The 18164-nt window shown below is 46.7% G+C and overlaps 1 protein-coding gene across 1 annotated transcript; it reads left to right on the top strand.

The window, feature by feature from the left end:
* The first annotated feature begins 7045 nt into the window (after positions 1-7045).
* Positions 7046-11575, top strand: IL10 (interleukin 10). Its single transcript, XM_027082840.1, has 5 exons — positions 7046-7225; positions 8061-8120; positions 8397-8549; positions 9599-9664; positions 10749-11575. The coding sequence occupies exons 1-5, from the start codon at positions 7061-7063 to the stop codon at positions 10839-10841; spliced, it is 537 nt and encodes a 178-aa protein (XP_026938641.1). The 5' UTR covers positions 7046-7060; the 3' UTR covers positions 10842-11575.
* The last annotated feature ends 6589 nt before the right edge of the window (positions 11576-18164 follow it).

The raw sequence follows: 18164 nt of genomic DNA, 5'->3' as shown, positions 1-18164 counted from the left end.
ATCAGAATAGGCAAGATAAAGGGAAATCCTCAGCTCTCTGTTCTCTTGAATAAGGTTTCATGGAGGAGATGGTGCTTTAGGGGTACCGTGGTGGGAGAGCATACCAAACTATGTCTTTAATATCACTGCAGTTGTGTCTTAGAGACAGACAAGATACAGGAGAAACTCCTTTCTGTCTGCAGGTATTCGAAGGATTGAAATATTTCCCTAAGACAAAAATACCTAAGCAACACTCACCCCCATCTCCAGCTTCTAATCATCGGGCTATGCATCCTGCAAGTACATAATAGATTCATAGTTGTTTTATGGAGGAAAAACTTATTTTCACAGGCTTTCAGCTTCTGCTCACCACTGCTGCCCCACATGCTGCTCACGTCTTAGGCAACTCCCCCCAGTTGCTGGTGCTGCATGAGAATTCAGTGACTGAACACTCATCTGAGTCAAGGAATTAGGTACTGATTTGAGAAGAATAATACAAAAGGAATTGAGTTCTGATTTCACCTTGGTCATTAACTGTCTCTAGTGCCTGGGAAAGTCACTTTCTTTTCTGGGCCTCAGTTTGCCCATCTGTAAAATAAGAGGTATGGATTAGATAATGTCTAAGGTCCTTCCTCTTCTGACATCTCCTGACACAGGACCTTTTTAATGTTCCAACAACCGTGGGGGATTTGGTTAACATCTGCCAGGAAGAGTATAGATTAGTAATAGTACTGATAGTTTAAACATGGAAAAGCTAAATGGGAATAGACATAGAGTTTGTGAGGGTAGGTGTTCCCCCAAGTGAATTCACCCTCTGCTCCATATGAGATAGAAGGCAAACGTAGCCGTTTTACAGCTACAAAAAGTTTAGGAAGCACACACTCAGTCATGCAATGCATCAACAAATATTTAGTGTGAACCTTGGATGAGCCCAGAATTGCGCTAAGTACTAGGCAAACAACGATGATCAAAAATAGACGTGAGCCCTGCCCTCGAGGAGGGCAGTCTAATGGGAGAGATGGAGATCAGTCAAGAGACCACATAGCCACGTGTGTAATTACAAACTGACACCAGTACTATAAAGAAAAGGAGCAAGGTGTCCTGAGGAGATATACCCAAATGACCTGACCTTGACTGCAGAATCAGGAAAAACTCATATGAGAAAGTAAGATCTAAGCTGAGAACCGAAGGATGAAGAGAGGGGGCAGCACAATCCAGAAAGGAGAAACTACATGTGCAAAGGCCCCGTGGTAGGAGAGAGAGCATGGATGATTTGGGCAAAAACAAAAGAGGAAAGCCAATAAGGCTGGAATGCAGAGGGAAGTGGAGGGTGCTGGGAGATGAGGCAGAAGAAGTAGTCAAGGTCAGATAATAAAGGGAGCTGTAAACAGTATTAAGAATGTGGGTCCTTATTTTACCCAGGAAGGGAAAGTGACACGTCACTGAAGGGTTTAAGCAAGGGGAGAGTCATGATCAGATTGGTATTTGAAAATAATCACTTGGGATACGAAGTGGAGGACAGTATGGAGAATGGATATTAGAATATCAACAAGGCGCTTGTTCGGAGCCCAGGAGAGACAAGATGAAAGCTTGAACGAGACAGTTGCTGCTGCTGCTGATACAAATGGAGAGAAGTTAGCAGATTACAAAGATGATTATGAAGAAAAATCTGGAAGACCTGCTAATAGATTGGACATAGGTTGGTAAGGGAGAGGGAGGAACCAACAAGTTACTTCTAGGTGTCTGGCTTGTATGTTAGGTTAGATGGTGGTCCCCTTGCTGAGTTAGGGTGCCATGTCACTGGATGAAGCTGAGATGAGAGAAAGAAGATGATGAGTTTAGTCTCTGATAAAAAATCAATTACATAAATTGGGGGCCCAGTGCAAAATGAAAGTGTGGGGCCTCTTGTTCAACAATTGTTAAGAATTTCAAGACAGTGACAACAGAGCAAAGGCAGGGCCCTTCCAAGCATGGGGCCCTCTGAGTGACTACACAGATCGCATGTCCTGCTCGGACACACTAGGTTTAATGTGTCAGCCATCCAGGGAAATTTGAGTAAACTAAATCCCATCAGAGGGACAGCCCTGGAGCTGAAGGAATCTGTCTGTGCTCCAGGCTCAGGAACCCACTAGTTATTCTAGGTAGTCATGCAGACAGAGCAGAGACAGCTGTATCCTCTGGGTGGCAAGGACTCCAACACCTGGTGTCCTGGCCCCTGTAGCCAAATCTCTCGTATGAGAAGTTACAGAGCACAGTGTCCGTCCCCTAAGGAAAATCCAAATTGCTTGATACGGCGCCACCGTTGTACAAAGGGGAATTCCACATTGGCTGTCCAAAGATCAGCCCTTCCGCTGTGGTTTGCAGCGTCTGCCAGCCACAGTCCTCGGAAGGGCACCCACTCCAGTTTGCATAACCCTTGCTTGATTCGGCCTAGGGGCCAGCCCCAACTCGGGCTCCTTTTAAAGCTCTGACCCACCAGGACTTTATTCTGAAGCACCTCAACCACAAGGTCAAATTCAAAGACAGAACCCTGTCCCTTGGGGGCCCACCCGGCCCCACTTGTGGGGGGGGGGGTGATGCCACACTCTGTGCTCTTGACCAGGCCTGTTGCGGCAAAGCCCCTGAGGAAGCCTCGGTCCAGGGAGCTGAGCAAGGTTATTCAAGGGAATACTAGAAATTTCAAGCTGGGGAAACTATTGTACGTTCTAGATGTCCTGAAGAAGAAGAAATGAAACTCCCATTATCAGCCTTAAAATAATGATTACAAATGAGCACACAGGAGCCAAGCCCCCAAGGGATTCTTCATTGAGACAGTCAGCTCCCTTCTCCTGGGTGGGCACCTTCCCACCTTCTCTGCCTGCATCACTGACCTGCCTGCTACGCTTGTGGTGGCCCTGTTGACAGGCAAGCTGGCTGAACCCTGAGTCCAGCAAGCTCAGATTCCATAGCCTTCTCTTTGTGACTCCAGTGCAGCCCCACAGGGCTCCCAGTCTGTTCCCCACTCTTGGGTCTGAGCGGCAGAATTGTTGCAAGATACAGGACAGTTACACCAAGAAGGCTGCCCTTTTGCTGAGCATGAGGTTAGCTGCGAGGTGATTCCTTATAAGCTCTTGTGCATTGTAGACCGCACCCTCCAAAATCTGTTCACAATTCTTGTCTGCCTGGAGTCGTCTGCAGCTAAAGTGGTGAAACTCATAGATGGAGCTTTCCAGAAAAATTATTAGGATCTCCTGGGCTGACATGCCTTTGGACCTTTAGACTCTACCCACGTCCCTCCTCCCTGACATCCTACAACAATTCATAGAAAAGCAAGAAGGCAGAAAATGTGGGTCCTGGATGACACTGGAGTGCTGTACTAGCCTTGGACTGCCTGCCTCTGAACTTCTTGTCACGGAAGACCAAAAAATAATATCCCTTTCCTTTTTAAGCCATGGTGAGTCAGACTTTCTTTCTTTTGCAGCTGAATATGAACATTAGGGAATATTCTGGAGAAGGGATGGAAGAGAAGAGATATTTCCCCTCCCACACTTTCCTCTGATTTCCCAGTGAGTCCCCAAGGAAAAAAATTCATTTAAATTCAATTTAATAGGCATGTATTGGACACTTGCTATGAATCTAGATCTGAGGGAGAATTGGGCTCTGACCATCTGCTCTCAAGGAGCTCACAGTCTAACGAGTGGCATTTGTGTTGTCTTGAAATCCACAGGGCCAAATGGTGCCCAGACTGACACATCATCCGTCCACAGGTGCCTGCTCGCTCACTTTCTTCCCTACTTGGGCTCTTCCCTTGGACTGAAACCCCAACTCAAATCTAACATGCAGACTGTTGACATTTATGTCACATCTACATGACCTGTGAGTTTGGGATTTTTCCCGGTGAATCCTAATGACTTTTCAGATGAATGGTACCTTCACAGTCTTGAGAAACAGGAGTCATCTTTGTTGTTCTTGTTGTTTGGTCAATATATAAGCAAAGGGTCTTAACTTTTCCCAAGATGTTCACACCTATTCTCTTGTGTCAGCTTGACATCAGTCCTGTGAGATATGTGGGTAGGGAAGATATTGTTATCTCTATTTGTTAATTAAGTAATTGCATCAAGGAAGTTGCCTAAGTGGTCTCTGACCATTTAGATTCTGAAAATTTTGAGATGAGAGAGGACAACAATTTCACATCAACAGAGAAAGGATGAAAAATTCAACAAATGGCTTGAGGTAATTGGCAACATTTACCAAACATTCCAAAACAAAGAAAGAAGTCAGAGCCTAACCCTTACCCTACCTAATGGCTTATGGAATGAAGAAAGATAGAAATGGCTCTTGCCCAACTCCCTTCTCCTGTCATTATGTTCATGTATGCGTGCATGCGTGTCTGTGTGTGTGTGTGTGTGTGTGTGTGTATTTAATATTTCAAATTGTAAGAAGAAAGTGGAAGAGATACTGCCTGCCTTCCTGAGTTGCTCTGAGTGCTTGCCATTGCCCAGACCAGCCCTGGTCCAGGCCCACAGGGTACTCTGCTATGCCCATCCCAACAGAGAAAAAAGGAAGCTGTGTCCCTGGCACCTTCCATGGGCCAGATCCTGTACTCGGCACCAGATACACAAAAGGTAATGGAACAGTGCCCTGTTTCAGGGAGCTCACAGCTGATTGGCCGAGGCAGTTTGCACATGGATGACAGCGACATTTGTTGTAGACTTAGTAGTGGAGAAAAGCACATGGCACAGTGGCAAACAAAGGTAAGAGGGGAATCTGTGCTGCCTGGGTCCAGAACTGGGGCCTCGTAGTCTGCCCTGGGTTTGGGTCCTCTGGCCTGACTGTTCAGCCAGGCTGAGTCGGTACCCAGAACACCCAGCTCAGAGAGGGGTCAGCCCTACGGGCTGAAGCACACACAGCCCAGAAAACCCAGGAGCCAAGAGGGAAGGAGTAGGTGGAAAGGGTGCAAAACCCAGCCCCTGACCCCTTTCCTCTTCTGCCTCGTGGCAAAACTCAGAACTCCTAAGGCCAGTGTAAATCTGGCAGGAGCAGAAATTCCTGAGTCAGCTCCACACCTATTTCTTTTTTTTTTTTTTTTAATTTGATTGAAGTACAGTTGATTTATAATGTGTTAATTTCTGCTGTACAGCAAAGTGATTCAGTTATACATATATGTATACTTTTTCATATTCTTTTCCATTATGGTTTATCGCAGGATATTGAATATAGTTCCCTTCCGCGCCTATTTCTAAAGGTTCTTTCTCCCTTTGTGATTCTTAGGCTTCTGCATCAACACTCCCCAAAGAGTTGGGAAGAGAGACTACAGTCCCCTGATCCTGACCCACAAGGTACATCCGCAGCCTGGGCTCTATGCCTCCTTCCTCCCACTCCCTCCAGCCCAGCCCCAGCATGTCTGCCCCCCTTGTCTGGTGCAGTGAGCTTCTTTAATGGGGCACACTCAGAGCCCAGGGCCACCTGAGGTATCCCAGTGCTGATGCAAGAAGGCAAGAAAATAACAGAAACACTGGAGATATCCTACATCTGAATCCGCTTGTTACCTCCCCAGGCCCCATCCCATGTGAAGCCCAAAGGCCCCCTGCAGACAGAAGGCAGGTACTGCTGTCCCCTTGGGATAGATGGAAAACAGACACAGGGAGGTCAGGTGACTTGCCCTAGGTTTGAGTGGCAGAGCCCCGGCCTCCTGTCCCCCCAGATCAGAGCTCTTCAGTGGGGCAGTGGGAGAAGCCCCTGCAGAAGGGGGAGGTCAAGGCCCAATCAAAGACTTTCTTCATATCTGTAGAAGTAATGTCACCACACCATCCTTTCCTTCTAGCGGTAGTGCCACATTCCTCAGAGTAGCCCTCAGGGGCTACTCTGCCCCTACACACACACACACACACACACATGTGCAAATCCAAAGCAAGACAACTAAGGCTTCTTTGGAAGGAAGGCAAGGGATAGGTACGAGGGGAGAAAAGGGCCTCCTGTCCAGCCTTCATGGAATCCCAACTTATTTTCTTTGTTATTTTTACTTCTTCCTCCCCATCTTTCAAATGTTAAGTCTCCAGCCACTGAAGCTCACAACCCAGAAGAAACCTAGTGACTCTTTAGGGGAAATTTTCCATTCTGCACACTGGGGCCAGTGTAGAATGGGGAAAGGTGCACAGCCTGAGTATCAGGCAGGCCTGGGTGCAAATTCTGGCTCCCTCATTCAGCACCCATGTGCAGGGTACTTAATATCTGTGTGCCTCGGTTTGCTCACTGCAAAATGGAGATGAGGGTCATGGTGACTGGCAGGTACAGCTTCCAGCAAGCGTGGACTACTCTTACTAATTCCCCCTGAGGATGTGTCTAGCCAAGGAGGTTGGAGACATGGATCTGAGAGTCTACATGAATCCAGGGCCAGAGAAGGAACCTGGAGCACGTCCGACACCCTTGCCTGTCCTGTGGGAAGCTGGCCTCTTTAAGGAGTCTTGGAACATAAAATGAAAGAACCAGAAGACAGCTTTGAGGATGTTTAGCTCACACTCCTGTTTTCATCTGGGGAAGATGAGGTCTGGAGTGGTGAGGTGACTTCCCAATCCAGTAAGGAGAAGCCTTGAGTATCAACCCAGGTTGGGGAGGGGGACCCAGTTATTTCTCAATCCCCGTGTATTCTGGAATGGCCAATTTGTCCACGTCACTGTGACCTAGGAACACGTGAATGGAACCCACAACTGTGGGTCCCTGCGCACAGAACAGCTGTTCAACTTTTTTTTTTTTTATTAAGAGAAGCTGAAAAATTATTTTAAAAGGGAGAGAGAGGTAGCGCCTCCTAAAAATAACCATATGCAGAAGTTCATTTTTCAACCATCTCTTTTGCTTACGATGCAAAATTAAAAACTTTGAGTAAGAGTTTCAACGAATACAAAGTTGGAGAGGTCTAGGGAAGGGAGGAGCTTTAATCAGAAGAAACTTTTGCCAGGAAATCTGTGACACTGTGGCTTTTTATGAATGACAAGGCCCCACAATATAAAAGGGGGACACAGTAGGTGAAGGTCTACACAACAGGGGCTTGCTCTTGCAAAACCAAACCACAAGTCTGACTGAACGAAGAAGGCAGAACACCACCATGCCCAGCTCAGCACTGCTCTGTTGCCTGATCTTCCTGGCCAGGGTGGCAGCTGGCCAACACCAGGGCACCCAGGCTAAGGACAGCTGCATCCACTTCCCAGACAGCCTGCCCCACATGCTGCGGGAGCTCCGAGCTGCCTTCAGCAGCGTGAAGACTTTCTTTGTGAGTATGATGCTCTCCTGTCCTTCCTTCCTCCCTGGGACTGCCTGACGAGGCATCCTGTTGGAGCTTATAAAACCTCCTTTTCATTCACCTCCACCCCCAACACCCATTCCCCGCCAAACTGAAATTCGTAAGAGTCCCTGGTCAAGCTGTGGCTTCAGTGAGTCAATCTAATCCCTGGTGCTGCAGCAAATTGTGCAGGAAAAGCTCCCTTCAGAAAGGTATCTCTCCTATCTCTCCTGCGCTCGGAATTTGCATAAGAATTCTCTGGAGCTCAATACTTCATAGGCTGGGAGAGATCACAAAGGGTCTGACTGGAGGTGAAGATGTTCCCCATACCCTGTGGCAGGGAAACATAAGTTACCTCAGCTTAGAGGGCTTCCAGAACCTGAAAGACGGATGGTTTGGGGTAGCACCATACAGGGGGAAACCTGCATTAGGAGATGCTTCCCACTCGCGGAGAACTTTCAGTGCTGCAGCTGGATGTCGGCAGCGGGTAGACAGAAGAGCAGAGGGAGGCAAGGGGTTGGTATGGGGACCCTTGCACATGTGACACAGTTTTGCAGAAAGTCCAGGACCCAGGCAAGCTTCTGCCTTGCCTTCAAAATCAGCCAGATTTTTTTAAAGAACTTGATCCCAAGGGGAAGGACTTGATTTAACTAAGAGTTCCAGCACCGTTGAATGTCCTGTTTTGAAAGCTCTCTTTTCCATTTTGGGGCCAGGTCTGCATTGATTAAAAATCAAAAACTCTATAAATAAAAGGGCATGAGAAAAGCAGTCAATTTCAGTTATTTCCCCAAACCTTGGTTTCATTCTCCTTGTGTTCTTCTTGCAGCAAATGAATGACCAGCTGGACAACTCGTTGTTGAGCCAGTCTCTGCTGGAGGACTTTAAGGTGAGGGCTGGGCGGGGACGGGGCTGCGGTGTGCAGCGTGACTAAGGGCGTCTCTGCTTCTCGCCTGCAAGGAGCTGGGTCCACTTCCCTCACTTTGAAAAGGAGAAGTGGGAAGATCTTAACTCAGCACATAGTCAGTAGCTGGAGGGGGTCTGTCACTAAGGGCTCGGTCCTGGGGGGAGGTGGCCACTTAAGAAGGTCCCCGGGGACAAAGCCGTCCTCTCAAGCAGTAGCTCTTCCTCCCGGGTCACCACCCATCCTGGCTTCTGCCCTTAGGGTTACCTGGGTTGCCAAGCCTTGTCGGAGATGATCCAGTTTTACCTGGAGGAGGTGATGCCGAAGGCTGAGGACCATGGCCCCAACATCAAAGAGCACGTGAACTCCCTGGGGGAGAAGCTGAAGACCCTCAGGCTGCGGCTGAGGCGCTGTGTGAGTAGCAGGCCAGCTCTTTCCCTTGCAGGCGGCTCTCTCTCCTCTGGGCTCTTCCAGAAACATCCTGCCCAAACCCGGTTCCCACCCGGAGACACAAAGACACAGGCCGGCAGGCGCCTTCTCCCTCCGGCCAGGCACTGAAGTCGCATCACTTGCTCATTTCTCTCTGAGCAGAGGGTGGGGTGGCCGCTAGGCATTTACATGTGAAGGTTTGCAATAGCTTTCCTGTTATTTGTGAGTCATTTGTGGGTTATTAGTTAGCTATTCCCCTCTCTCTACATGAAAGGGGCCCAGAGCTTCAGTCAGGGCTCCCTCGTCCCTGGGGACCAAGGACCTGGGCCCCGCAGGAGGGGCCAGAGGTAAGGGTCCCGGGGGAGGAAACTCCACTCCCCACGTCTTCTTAACCTTTTGAGAGCAGAGCTTCAAGTGGAGCCCAACTGACTGACAGGATTCTCCCTGGCATTTTAGAGGAACCAGGGGGCTACTCGGCCCCAAGCTAGTGTCTGTGAATAATCCCCCAGGATCATTTATTTCTCCAACTGAAATGATACCCTCACCACTGGCTTCCTTTGTTCCCTCACTGATGTTGAGAAATCATTTGGGCTGTATTTGTAGAAGAGGACCATGCAACGGGTTTGGCCTGCAGAGCTGAGACTGTGTCTCTGCTCCTCGGAGACTTAGAAATGGTCCTCGTGGCTGGGGCTGATGGAGAGGGACAGGACAAAAGCAGGAAAGGACAGAAGGACTGGCTCAGGCTCTGGTCGGCACTGGGACGTGCCAGGGGAGGAAACTGCAAGACCTGGGTGTTTGACGCAGCCTTGAAAGCAGCTGGGAGCAGCTCCTAGGGAAACACAAGTAATCTCCCTGGGCTGTGTTTCTTCTCTGTCTGGTGGGGAAGGACGAGGTAGGCTCGTCCTCACAGGAGCTGTGGAGAGTAGGCGTCCAAGATGAGTCTGGCCCGTTGCTGCTCCCGGGTTGTCCCCCAAGCACAATGGACCCAGGACCCGGGTGCCAGTGTTGTTCACACTTTCTCTTTCCTTCCACAGCATCGATTTCTGCCCTGTGAAAACAAGAGCAAAGCGGTGGAGCAGGTGAAGAGTGTCTTCAATAAGGTGAGCCTGGGATGCTGGCAGGGAGGGTCTGGGGGCCATGACCTCTGCCCACTCCCGAGGGGCGGAGGTTGGCCGGTGCTCAGCAGGCCCTGAACTTCCCTCGGAGGGAGTGTGGGAACCCAACAAATGGTGTGACCTCCTCAGCCAGTGAGGAGCTGCCATCTCAGTTCTGTTTGTTTTCTGTGAAGTGTTTTGGGGGGTTTCTAAATGACTGCTCCCCGCCTTTGCAGGCCTGCGGGTTGGGCTGGCCAGCCAGCTGTGAACACAGTGAGCTGGGTGTTGGGGAGAGTGACAGAGGAAACAGAAAGTAGCTTGTTGGGAATCAAGTCTGAAGCCACACGTGCAGGAAGCTGACACGTGAACGTGCACTTACAAACACACCCAGGGGTGCAGCCTGAACTCCCCCAAACTCAGAGCAGGAAGCAGAGCTCTCCCTTATGTGGACTTGGTTCCCTTCTCTTTCCATCTTCCAGTCACACCTCCCAAGGTGCCTGAGAAAGTCAGCTCTCAAACCAAGTGGGGTTTCACTCTTTCAACTGTCCATGAATTCTTCTACCACATTTCCCAGAAGCCATGGGGCCTATGTCCTCTTCATGGGCTGGAGACAGACACTGGGCAGGGTTCCAACATCAGGGGGCATGAATCCCCTGACAGTAGGCCAGAGCAACAGGGCTGAACCTCCTCAATCCATGGGTGGGGGAACATAAACACAAAAAAGGCTCCCTTCTCTCCTTCTCTCAATGTCTTGCCCTCAAAGTGGTTCCCCTAATGTCTTTTCATCAAATTTTGAATAAGCATCATGTGAGTACATGACCTTTAAAATTGTTGAAAAGGCACCATTTGAAAGACTGTGCTTTGCAAAAGTGAATGTTCCTCTTGCTGCCTATTGGCCGTGGTCCAGGCCAATGCACAGCCTTTCCTGACAGCAGGGCATATCCTCAGGTCCCCAGGGTCTGTCCTTCATCCCCCAACACAAGGGAGCTAGTACAGCTTCTGGGTCCCAGGGTCATGACCATCCAAGCGGAGAACCCACTTACTTGCTCAGATGGGGTTTTCACTAAACATTTCTTATCTCCCTACACAGCTCCAAGAGAAGGGTGTCTACAAAGCCATGAGTGAGTTTGACATCTTCATCAACTACATAGAAGCCTACATGACAACAAAGATAAAAAACTGAAGCATTCTAGTGAAGAAACCATCCAGGATGGCGACTCTACTAGACCCTAGGACATAAACTGAAGATCTTTGAAATCTGATCCAGGGTTCTGGGAGAGCAGAACCAGCTCCCTGGAAAACCCTATTGTACCTCTCTCCTAGAATATTTATTACCTCTGATACCTCAACTCCCATTTCTATTTATTTACTGAGCTTCTCTGTGAAATATTTAGAAAGAAGCCCAATATTATACATTTTTTCAATATTTATTATTTTCACCTGTGTTTAAGCTGTTTCCATAGGGTGATACCCTATGGTATTCGAGTGTTTTAAGAGAAATTGTAAGTTATATAAGGAGAAAAAATTGTTCCTTGAGGAGTCAACTGCAGCTTCATTTCCAAGCCTAACCACACTTGACAGCTGTTGGGCTATTTTCCCTGACCTCCCTCTAATTTCTCTTGTCCCTGGGCCTGGGGCTTCCCGAGTGTTACAAAGACTCTTACGCTCGTAAGAAGAGAAACTAGGGAGCGCCTTTGACAATTAATATTCCAGTGGCTCTGAGGGATTCCCCTGACCTCATTTCCCAGCCACTTCACTCTTGAAAGCTGTGGCCAGCTTGTTATTTATAACAACCTAAAATTGGTTCTAATAGAACTCAGTCTGAACTAGAAGCAATTCAATTCCTCTGGGAATGTTACATTGTTTGTCTGTCTTCATAGCAGATTTTAATTTTGAATAAATAAATGGGTCTTATTAATATCATGTTATGGTGTCTGTTGACTTCTGTCTGGCTAAAAATATTCTCTCAAAGTTTCCAAGATAGAAGAGAGTAGATGAATGAATTCTACATTCCAGAGAAAGTAAGCCAGCTACCCTCTCCCAGAAAACCGGAAACCTCCAAATCTGATCAGGGAAAAGCTGTTACCCCTTCAAAAGCCAATAGCAAAGACCACCATATTCTTCCCCTAAACTCAGTCCTTTAAAGAATCATCCTTCATGATCATGCTGATTTTCAAGGATAAGGATGAGATTCTGTACATACCAAAATTAAAAAGCAAGGCAGAGGAAGTTTTTCAGTGTATTTTAGGTTTTGGTGGCTTTTTCTTTGTCTTCTTTTTTGTTATCGTTGTTTGCTCCTTCAAGTTCCAAAGTTCCAGGGGTGAATATTAATTTGCCTGTGTTATTGTGAGGATTACGATAAAGTGCTGCACGTCTCCGGACACTAGGAGATGGTCCTAGTGCACACAGTTGGCTGTTATTAGAATTCACACCTAAAATCTTCTACCAAATCCTCCTGGGGCTGAGCAGAGGCAACAGGTTGGACGTAATAGAGTAGAATATAAGCAAAAGAGCCCACTTGATAGGCTACCCAAGGATTAACGTTGCTGCATTTCTGTTCTCTCCTTGAGCCACCAGACAAATGTGAGATAGGCTGCTGACTGCGGTCTGTTAGGCGGGGCATGGTGGCTGGGGAAGCCCTACTCAAAGCCCTGTGACTTGAGGTGGAGAGGGGAAAGAATGGGCTGAGTAAACACTGATCCCCCTCACACTCTGCCCAGGCAGCCCTGGTCTGGGGGAGGGTGGGAGTCGAGTGGCTGTGGTCAGTTTTTCAGTAAGACCTGACTCACTTCGGTTAAAGCAACCATAGGAAGGAAGTGGGAAGGATCAAAGCTGAAATTCTGAGATGAAAGATTAGGGTTAAGAATGGAGGCTAGGAGAAGACAGTGAGAGAGGGAGGAAAGCTCTCTGTACTGAAATGGAGAAGAAGCCATGAGTCCCTCACCCGGGAAGGATTAGGCGATTAGGGGTCTCTGGCAGGCAATGCACATTGACTTTGGTGTGAGGTTAGCACCTCACGTGAGGGAAGTGGGCATCTGAAACCAATAGACAGAAAGTCAAATGGAGAAGCTGCATAGCTGACAAGATGCTGACAAAAACTACAATTTCTTGAGCACTTGTTTTGAGTGAGTCAGTACTAGGCATGTATGTATCAGTTATACTACATGGTATTTTATTGGTATTTTCTGTAAGAGGGAACTGATGCTCAGAAATGTTGACAGGGCTCGGCCATGTGGGTGATGTGGAGAATGGACAAGTGAGAATAGCAGCATAAAACACTTTTCCCTTGTATCAATTATCTATTGTTGCCCTGCAAATTTAGCAGCTTAAAACCATAAACATTTATTATCCCACAGTTTCTTTAGGTCAGGAATCTTGGAGCAACAAGGGTCTCTAATGAGGCTGTAGTCAAAATGACAGCCAGGGCGGCAATCACTTGAAGTCTTGACTGGGACTGGACGATTTACCTCCACGATGGCACATTCACAGGGCTGTTGGCAGGAGACCTCAGTCCCTCACTGGCCATTGGCAGGTAGCCTTGGCTCCTTACCACATGAGCTTCTCTGCACAGCTTCTTGAGTATCTTCACGACACAGCAGCTGTCTTCCTGAGCCAATGATCCAAGAGACAGGGCAAGGGGGAAGTCATGGTATCTTTTAGACTTAATCTCAGAAATCTCATACCATCACTTCTGCCACATTTCATTTGTTAGAAGCACATTGGTAAGGATAGTCCATATTCCAGGAAAGAGGAATTAGATTCCACCTTTTGAAGAGAAGAGTATCAAAGAATCTGTGGACATGTTTGAAAACTACTACACCCTTCTAAGAATTTAGAAGAAATAGCTTTGAGCTGGTTGGCACATCAGACTCCTTGATTGGTGAGGGGAAGGGGAAGATTTGGGTAGGCATCAGAGTGCATGGATGGGTCAGCATCATGGACACTGCCCTCCTTCAGTTCTCTCTTATAGGCTCAGTCTAATATAGTTACTTCTCCGAGCCTCAGTGTCTCATCTGGAAAACAGGTAAAACTTCTTTCCCTTTTTCCAGTGTTATGGACTGAATGTGTCTCCTCAAAATCCATATGTTAAAGCCCTAACCCCCAGTGTGATGGTATTTGGAGATGGGTCCTTTGGGAGGAACTTAGGATTAGATGAGGTCATAAGGGTGGGGTACTCATGATGGGATTAGTGCCCTTATAAGGAGAGACATAGAGAGCTCACACATGTGTGCTCTCGCTCTCTTTCCCCCCACCTGCCCCTCCCCCCATCCTCCCAAGCACAAAAAGGCATGTATGTATCAGTTATACTATCTGGTATTTTATTGGTATTTTACTGTGAGAACACAGTAAGATGTCTGTACCCACTTGCCAAAAGAACAGGCTTCACAATGAAACTTACCTTGCCAGCACCTTAACCTTGGACTTCCAGCCTCCAGAACTGTGAGAAAATTAATTTCTCTTGTTTAAGACTCTCAGCCTCTGGTATTTTTTTATGGCAGCCTGAGCTGACTGATACACCAGGTATCATATAAGAGTCAAATGGAGTGTCAGGTATGAAGGTGTACATGTGTTTTGGATAGGAAGTGTACAGATGAGGTTTGGATGGAGATTTTTTTTCAAATCTTTATTCTCTAAGAAGAGCAACCACCTACTCCCTTGTCCATTGGTCCCCTCAAGCAGAGTTTGATTGTCAGTGGAGAAAGAGAATCTCTGTCTGTGGTCCCAGCTGCTGAAGTGAGGACGGTGGGACCAGTAAGAGGAGCTCCCCTAATCTATGATGACAGCATGGTTACCCTATCTGACCACTGGCAGAATAAAACAGAGAGAAAGCAAATGAGTTCTTCCATCCTGGGAGTGAGGCACAATCTGGAAGGAAGGGAATGAGATCAGAGACAAAAAGAAAGAAGAAAGAGGAGGACTGGCCAGATGGCAGAAGCTGCCCATTCGATAGCATGTTTCCCCTCAGAACACTTCTGTGAGTGGATTTAATTGTGGAATATGGGAACCAGCTCTAGGCCTAGGGTGAATTAGGGAAAATCAGACATAGCACTACAAGGAAATAGGAACTGGAGCATAAGAACATATACCCAGAATTTAAAATGTCAGGAAGATCTTTGAACTTGCATAAGCTACAGAACCACCTACAGAATGAACCTGTCAACTCTGTGTCTCTGAGTGTTTGGTGGGTCCCAGGTGATATGTGTCCCATTATTCATATCTTTTTTTTTTTAAAGAAGCTAGTTTTTTAAAAATTTTATTTATTTATTTAAAGAAGTTAGGTTTTTTAAAATTTATTTATTTATTTATTTTTGTCTGCCTTGGGTCTTCATTGCTGCACACAGGCTTTCTCTAGTTGCGGAGAGCAGGGGCTACTCTTCTTTGCGGCTCACGGGCTTCTCATTGCGGTGGCTTCTCTTGCAGAGCACGGGCTCTAGGCACACGGGCTTCAGTAGTTATGGCATGCGGGTTCTAGAGCGCAGGCTCTGTAGTTGTGGCACACAAGCTTTGTTGCTCTGCGACATGTGGGATCTTCCCAGACCAGAGATCAAACCCATGTCCCCTACATTGGCAGGCGGATTCTTAACCACTGTGCCACCAGGGAAGTCCCATTCAATACTCCTTTTAAGCACTAACTCACTTGATGACTTTGGAAATTTTACGTGCCCTCAGTTTCCTCAAAAATAAAGTAAGGATCTAGGTCTAGATCAATGGTTTCCAACTGGGGCCATTCACGTGGGTTCTTGAAGGCACTCATGGTGAGGGCGAGGATTGTTTTTGAATAAGTTCCAAAATATGAAAAAGCCTACTAAGAACTGTACATTTGTCACCCTACCTCCCATAAGTCTGTACAGGCTCAAAAAAAAGCACTGCTACATGCTTGGCTGAAGTAATAGCCACTGTGTATGGAGAAACAGGTTACCTCTTGCTGATTGGAAGCTCTACTTGGTAGTCATATATCACATCTTTGATTAACAAAATCAGAAAATGGAATTTTTTCCTTAAAAAAAATTTAACCAGCCAAAATAGCTTAAAATAGACTCAGGAAAATTGCAGTCCCTTGTGATCAAAAGCTTTAAAACCACTAAGTTCCCTTCAAGCCCACAGTTCCTAATTCCAGCATCAGATTCCTTCAGTCAGCCAGACCCATTCTCACCTGGACCCTCCTCCAGGACATATTCCGGTGTCTCCAAGGTCTGCACTGGGCATTTTCCAAACAGCTTCCCAGTCATCTGCATGTCATCAGCAGCTCCCCTCTCCAAGCAGGGTTGAGCAGCCATAGAGCACTGAGCTTCCAGAAGCTTGACACTCTGGCTGGAGAGAATCTGGGGGAGATAAAAGACCTGAGGGAAAGTAACACAGATTACCTCTTATTCCACAGCACAGGGATGAGGTGTACAGGCTCTGGAATCTGCCAAACCTTGGCTCCAAGCTACATGACCTTGAGATATCACCTGCTTCTGCTATTCTCTATAACATAGAGAGTAATCATTCTTTCAAGGTGTTGTTGCCATAAGAAATAAAGGCATAAATACACCTAAAGCACAGAGTAAATAATTAAAGCAGCTATTCCTTAGACATTTGGAAAAATGCTCAAGTGGGACCAGATGGTAAGATCAGTGCTAACACCATAAAAAAATAGCTGGACACAACTTGTGTGCCAGTCACTAGACTTGGACTTTCACGATAACACCTTCTGCCTCCTTACTCACCATTTCTAAGTGGAAAGCAAAAATGGACCATCTCCACACTTGAGAGGGAAAAAGGGAAATGATATTTTTTTGAGTGCCTGAAGTTGGTCTCAGAAAAACTTTGCTTGATGAATTTTTAAAAATATACATATCAATTACAACCCACTGCTTAACATAAATGCCTAATTTCATTCAGAGCAATAATAGTTGAACATAACCTTAAATATAGATTAGATTAACTATGTAGAAGGCTTTATTTGATTACAACACTGAACGTTGTTCATACATGTTCATTATCCATCATTGTTGCTTATGTGCTAACAACCTGAAAAATGAGACAGCCTACTACCCTTCTTTTTCCCTTACCATTATTCAAGAAAAATATCTTTTTTTCCACGATCAAGAAGCCATTGTATAATAGAGCCTAGAATTTGTCCCATATACAACCCAGAATGTCATGTCTATTTGAAGACATCTTTCTGGATTACGTAGAGGAGGGGATTATCATTTCCCAAACCGGTTCCTACCATATCTCTTCACCAGGGCTGAGCTAGTAAATAAGGTTAGTATGCGACACAAATAACTAATCAGTCTCCTTACAGAATAATCTCTACTTGCATATGTAATGAGGATGAGATTCAAATAAAAACAGAGGCAACCTAGAGCCCGTGCTCTGCAACAAGAGAAGCCACCGCATTGAGAAGCCCGTGCACCACAATGAAGAGTAGCCCCTGCTCGCTGCAACTAGAGAAAGCCGGCGCACAGCAACGAAGACCCAATGCAGCCAAAAATAAATAAATAAAATAATTAATTTTAAAAAAACAGAGGCAAACTGGCTTCTCCCTGGACTTTGCCTCAAATCAGTGTCATTATGAGATGTACATTTATTCACTCAGAACCTATTATGCTCTAAGTACTATGTTGAGTGCTGAAGAAAAAGCAGTAAATAAGCAGACATGGAATCTACCTTCACAGATTCCACAGCTAGGAGTGGAAATAGACATTACAAAGTTAACGACACAGTTTTATTATAATTGTGATACCTACTAAATGAGAAGTAGGAGCTTTTAAGAGAGCAACTCACCTAGACAGAGGGTTAGGGGGAGGCTTCCATGAGAAGGTGACACTCAGCTGGACATGGAGGATGAGTGGGAGTTGGACAACAAAGAGGGAGGTGATGAGAACCTTAGCAGAGAGAGCCACATATTTAAAGACCCCTTAGAACTACAAAGAACAGGGGAGGGGGTGTCTCTGAAGCAAGGGTAGTATCATGTGTACTGATACTAATCTGTATTGATAGCCAGGCCCTAGGCCGTCTTCAGACCCTCTGACCTCTCCATCCCCTCTCATGTTCTGAGGCCTGGAAGTAGGACAGAACTTAAACTGTTTAAGGAAATAAAAAGTGAAGCACAGCAAGAGAGAGACAACATGCATGAGATTTAAGATGAGCTTGAAGCAATGGGCAGCGTTAAAATTTTTAGACTTTAACCTAAGAGCAAAGGGAAACCATTGAAGGCTATTAAGTAGAGAGGAAAATATGTATTTTCTGAATGAAACCATTTAGGGACCATTTGCTAGCAGTCTAGACAAGAAGAAATTGAAGCCAGGACTAAGGTGGTAAGAAATAGGAATTGAGGGCTTCCCTGGTGGCGCAGTGGTTGAGAGTTCCCCTGCCGATGCAGGGGACATGGGTTCGTGCCCCGGTCCAGGAAGATCCCACATGCCGCGGAGAGGCTGGGCCCGTGAGCCATGGCCGCTGAGCCTGCGCGTCCGGAGCCTGTGCTCCTCAACTGGAGAGGCCACAACAGTGAGAGGTC

This window comes from Aethalodelphis obliquidens, unplaced genomic scaffold, assembly GCF_003676395.1.
Source record: "Aethalodelphis obliquidens isolate GAN/ISIS:26980383/991018 unplaced genomic scaffold, ASM367639v1 scaffold48, whole genome shotgun sequence".
NCBI lineage: Eukaryota > Metazoa > Chordata > Mammalia > Artiodactyla > Delphinidae > Aethalodelphis > Aethalodelphis obliquidens.
Note: the sequence above shows the minus strand (reverse complement) of the source record. Positions and strands in the feature narration are given on the sequence as shown.

Coding starts and splice junctions, on each gene's coding strand:
- IL10 (XM_027082840.1), top strand. CDS start 7,061: ATGCCCAGCTCAGCACTGCTCTGTTGCCTGATCTTCCTGGCCAGGGTG. Junction 8,121..8,396: donor CTCTGCTGGAGGACTTTAAG/GTGAGGGCTGGG, acceptor TTCTGCCCTTAG/GGTTACCTGGGTTGCCAAGC. Junction 9,665..10,748: donor TGAAGAGTGTCTTCAATAAG/GTGAGCCTGGGA, acceptor CTCCCTACACAG/CTCCAAGAGAAGGGTGTCTA.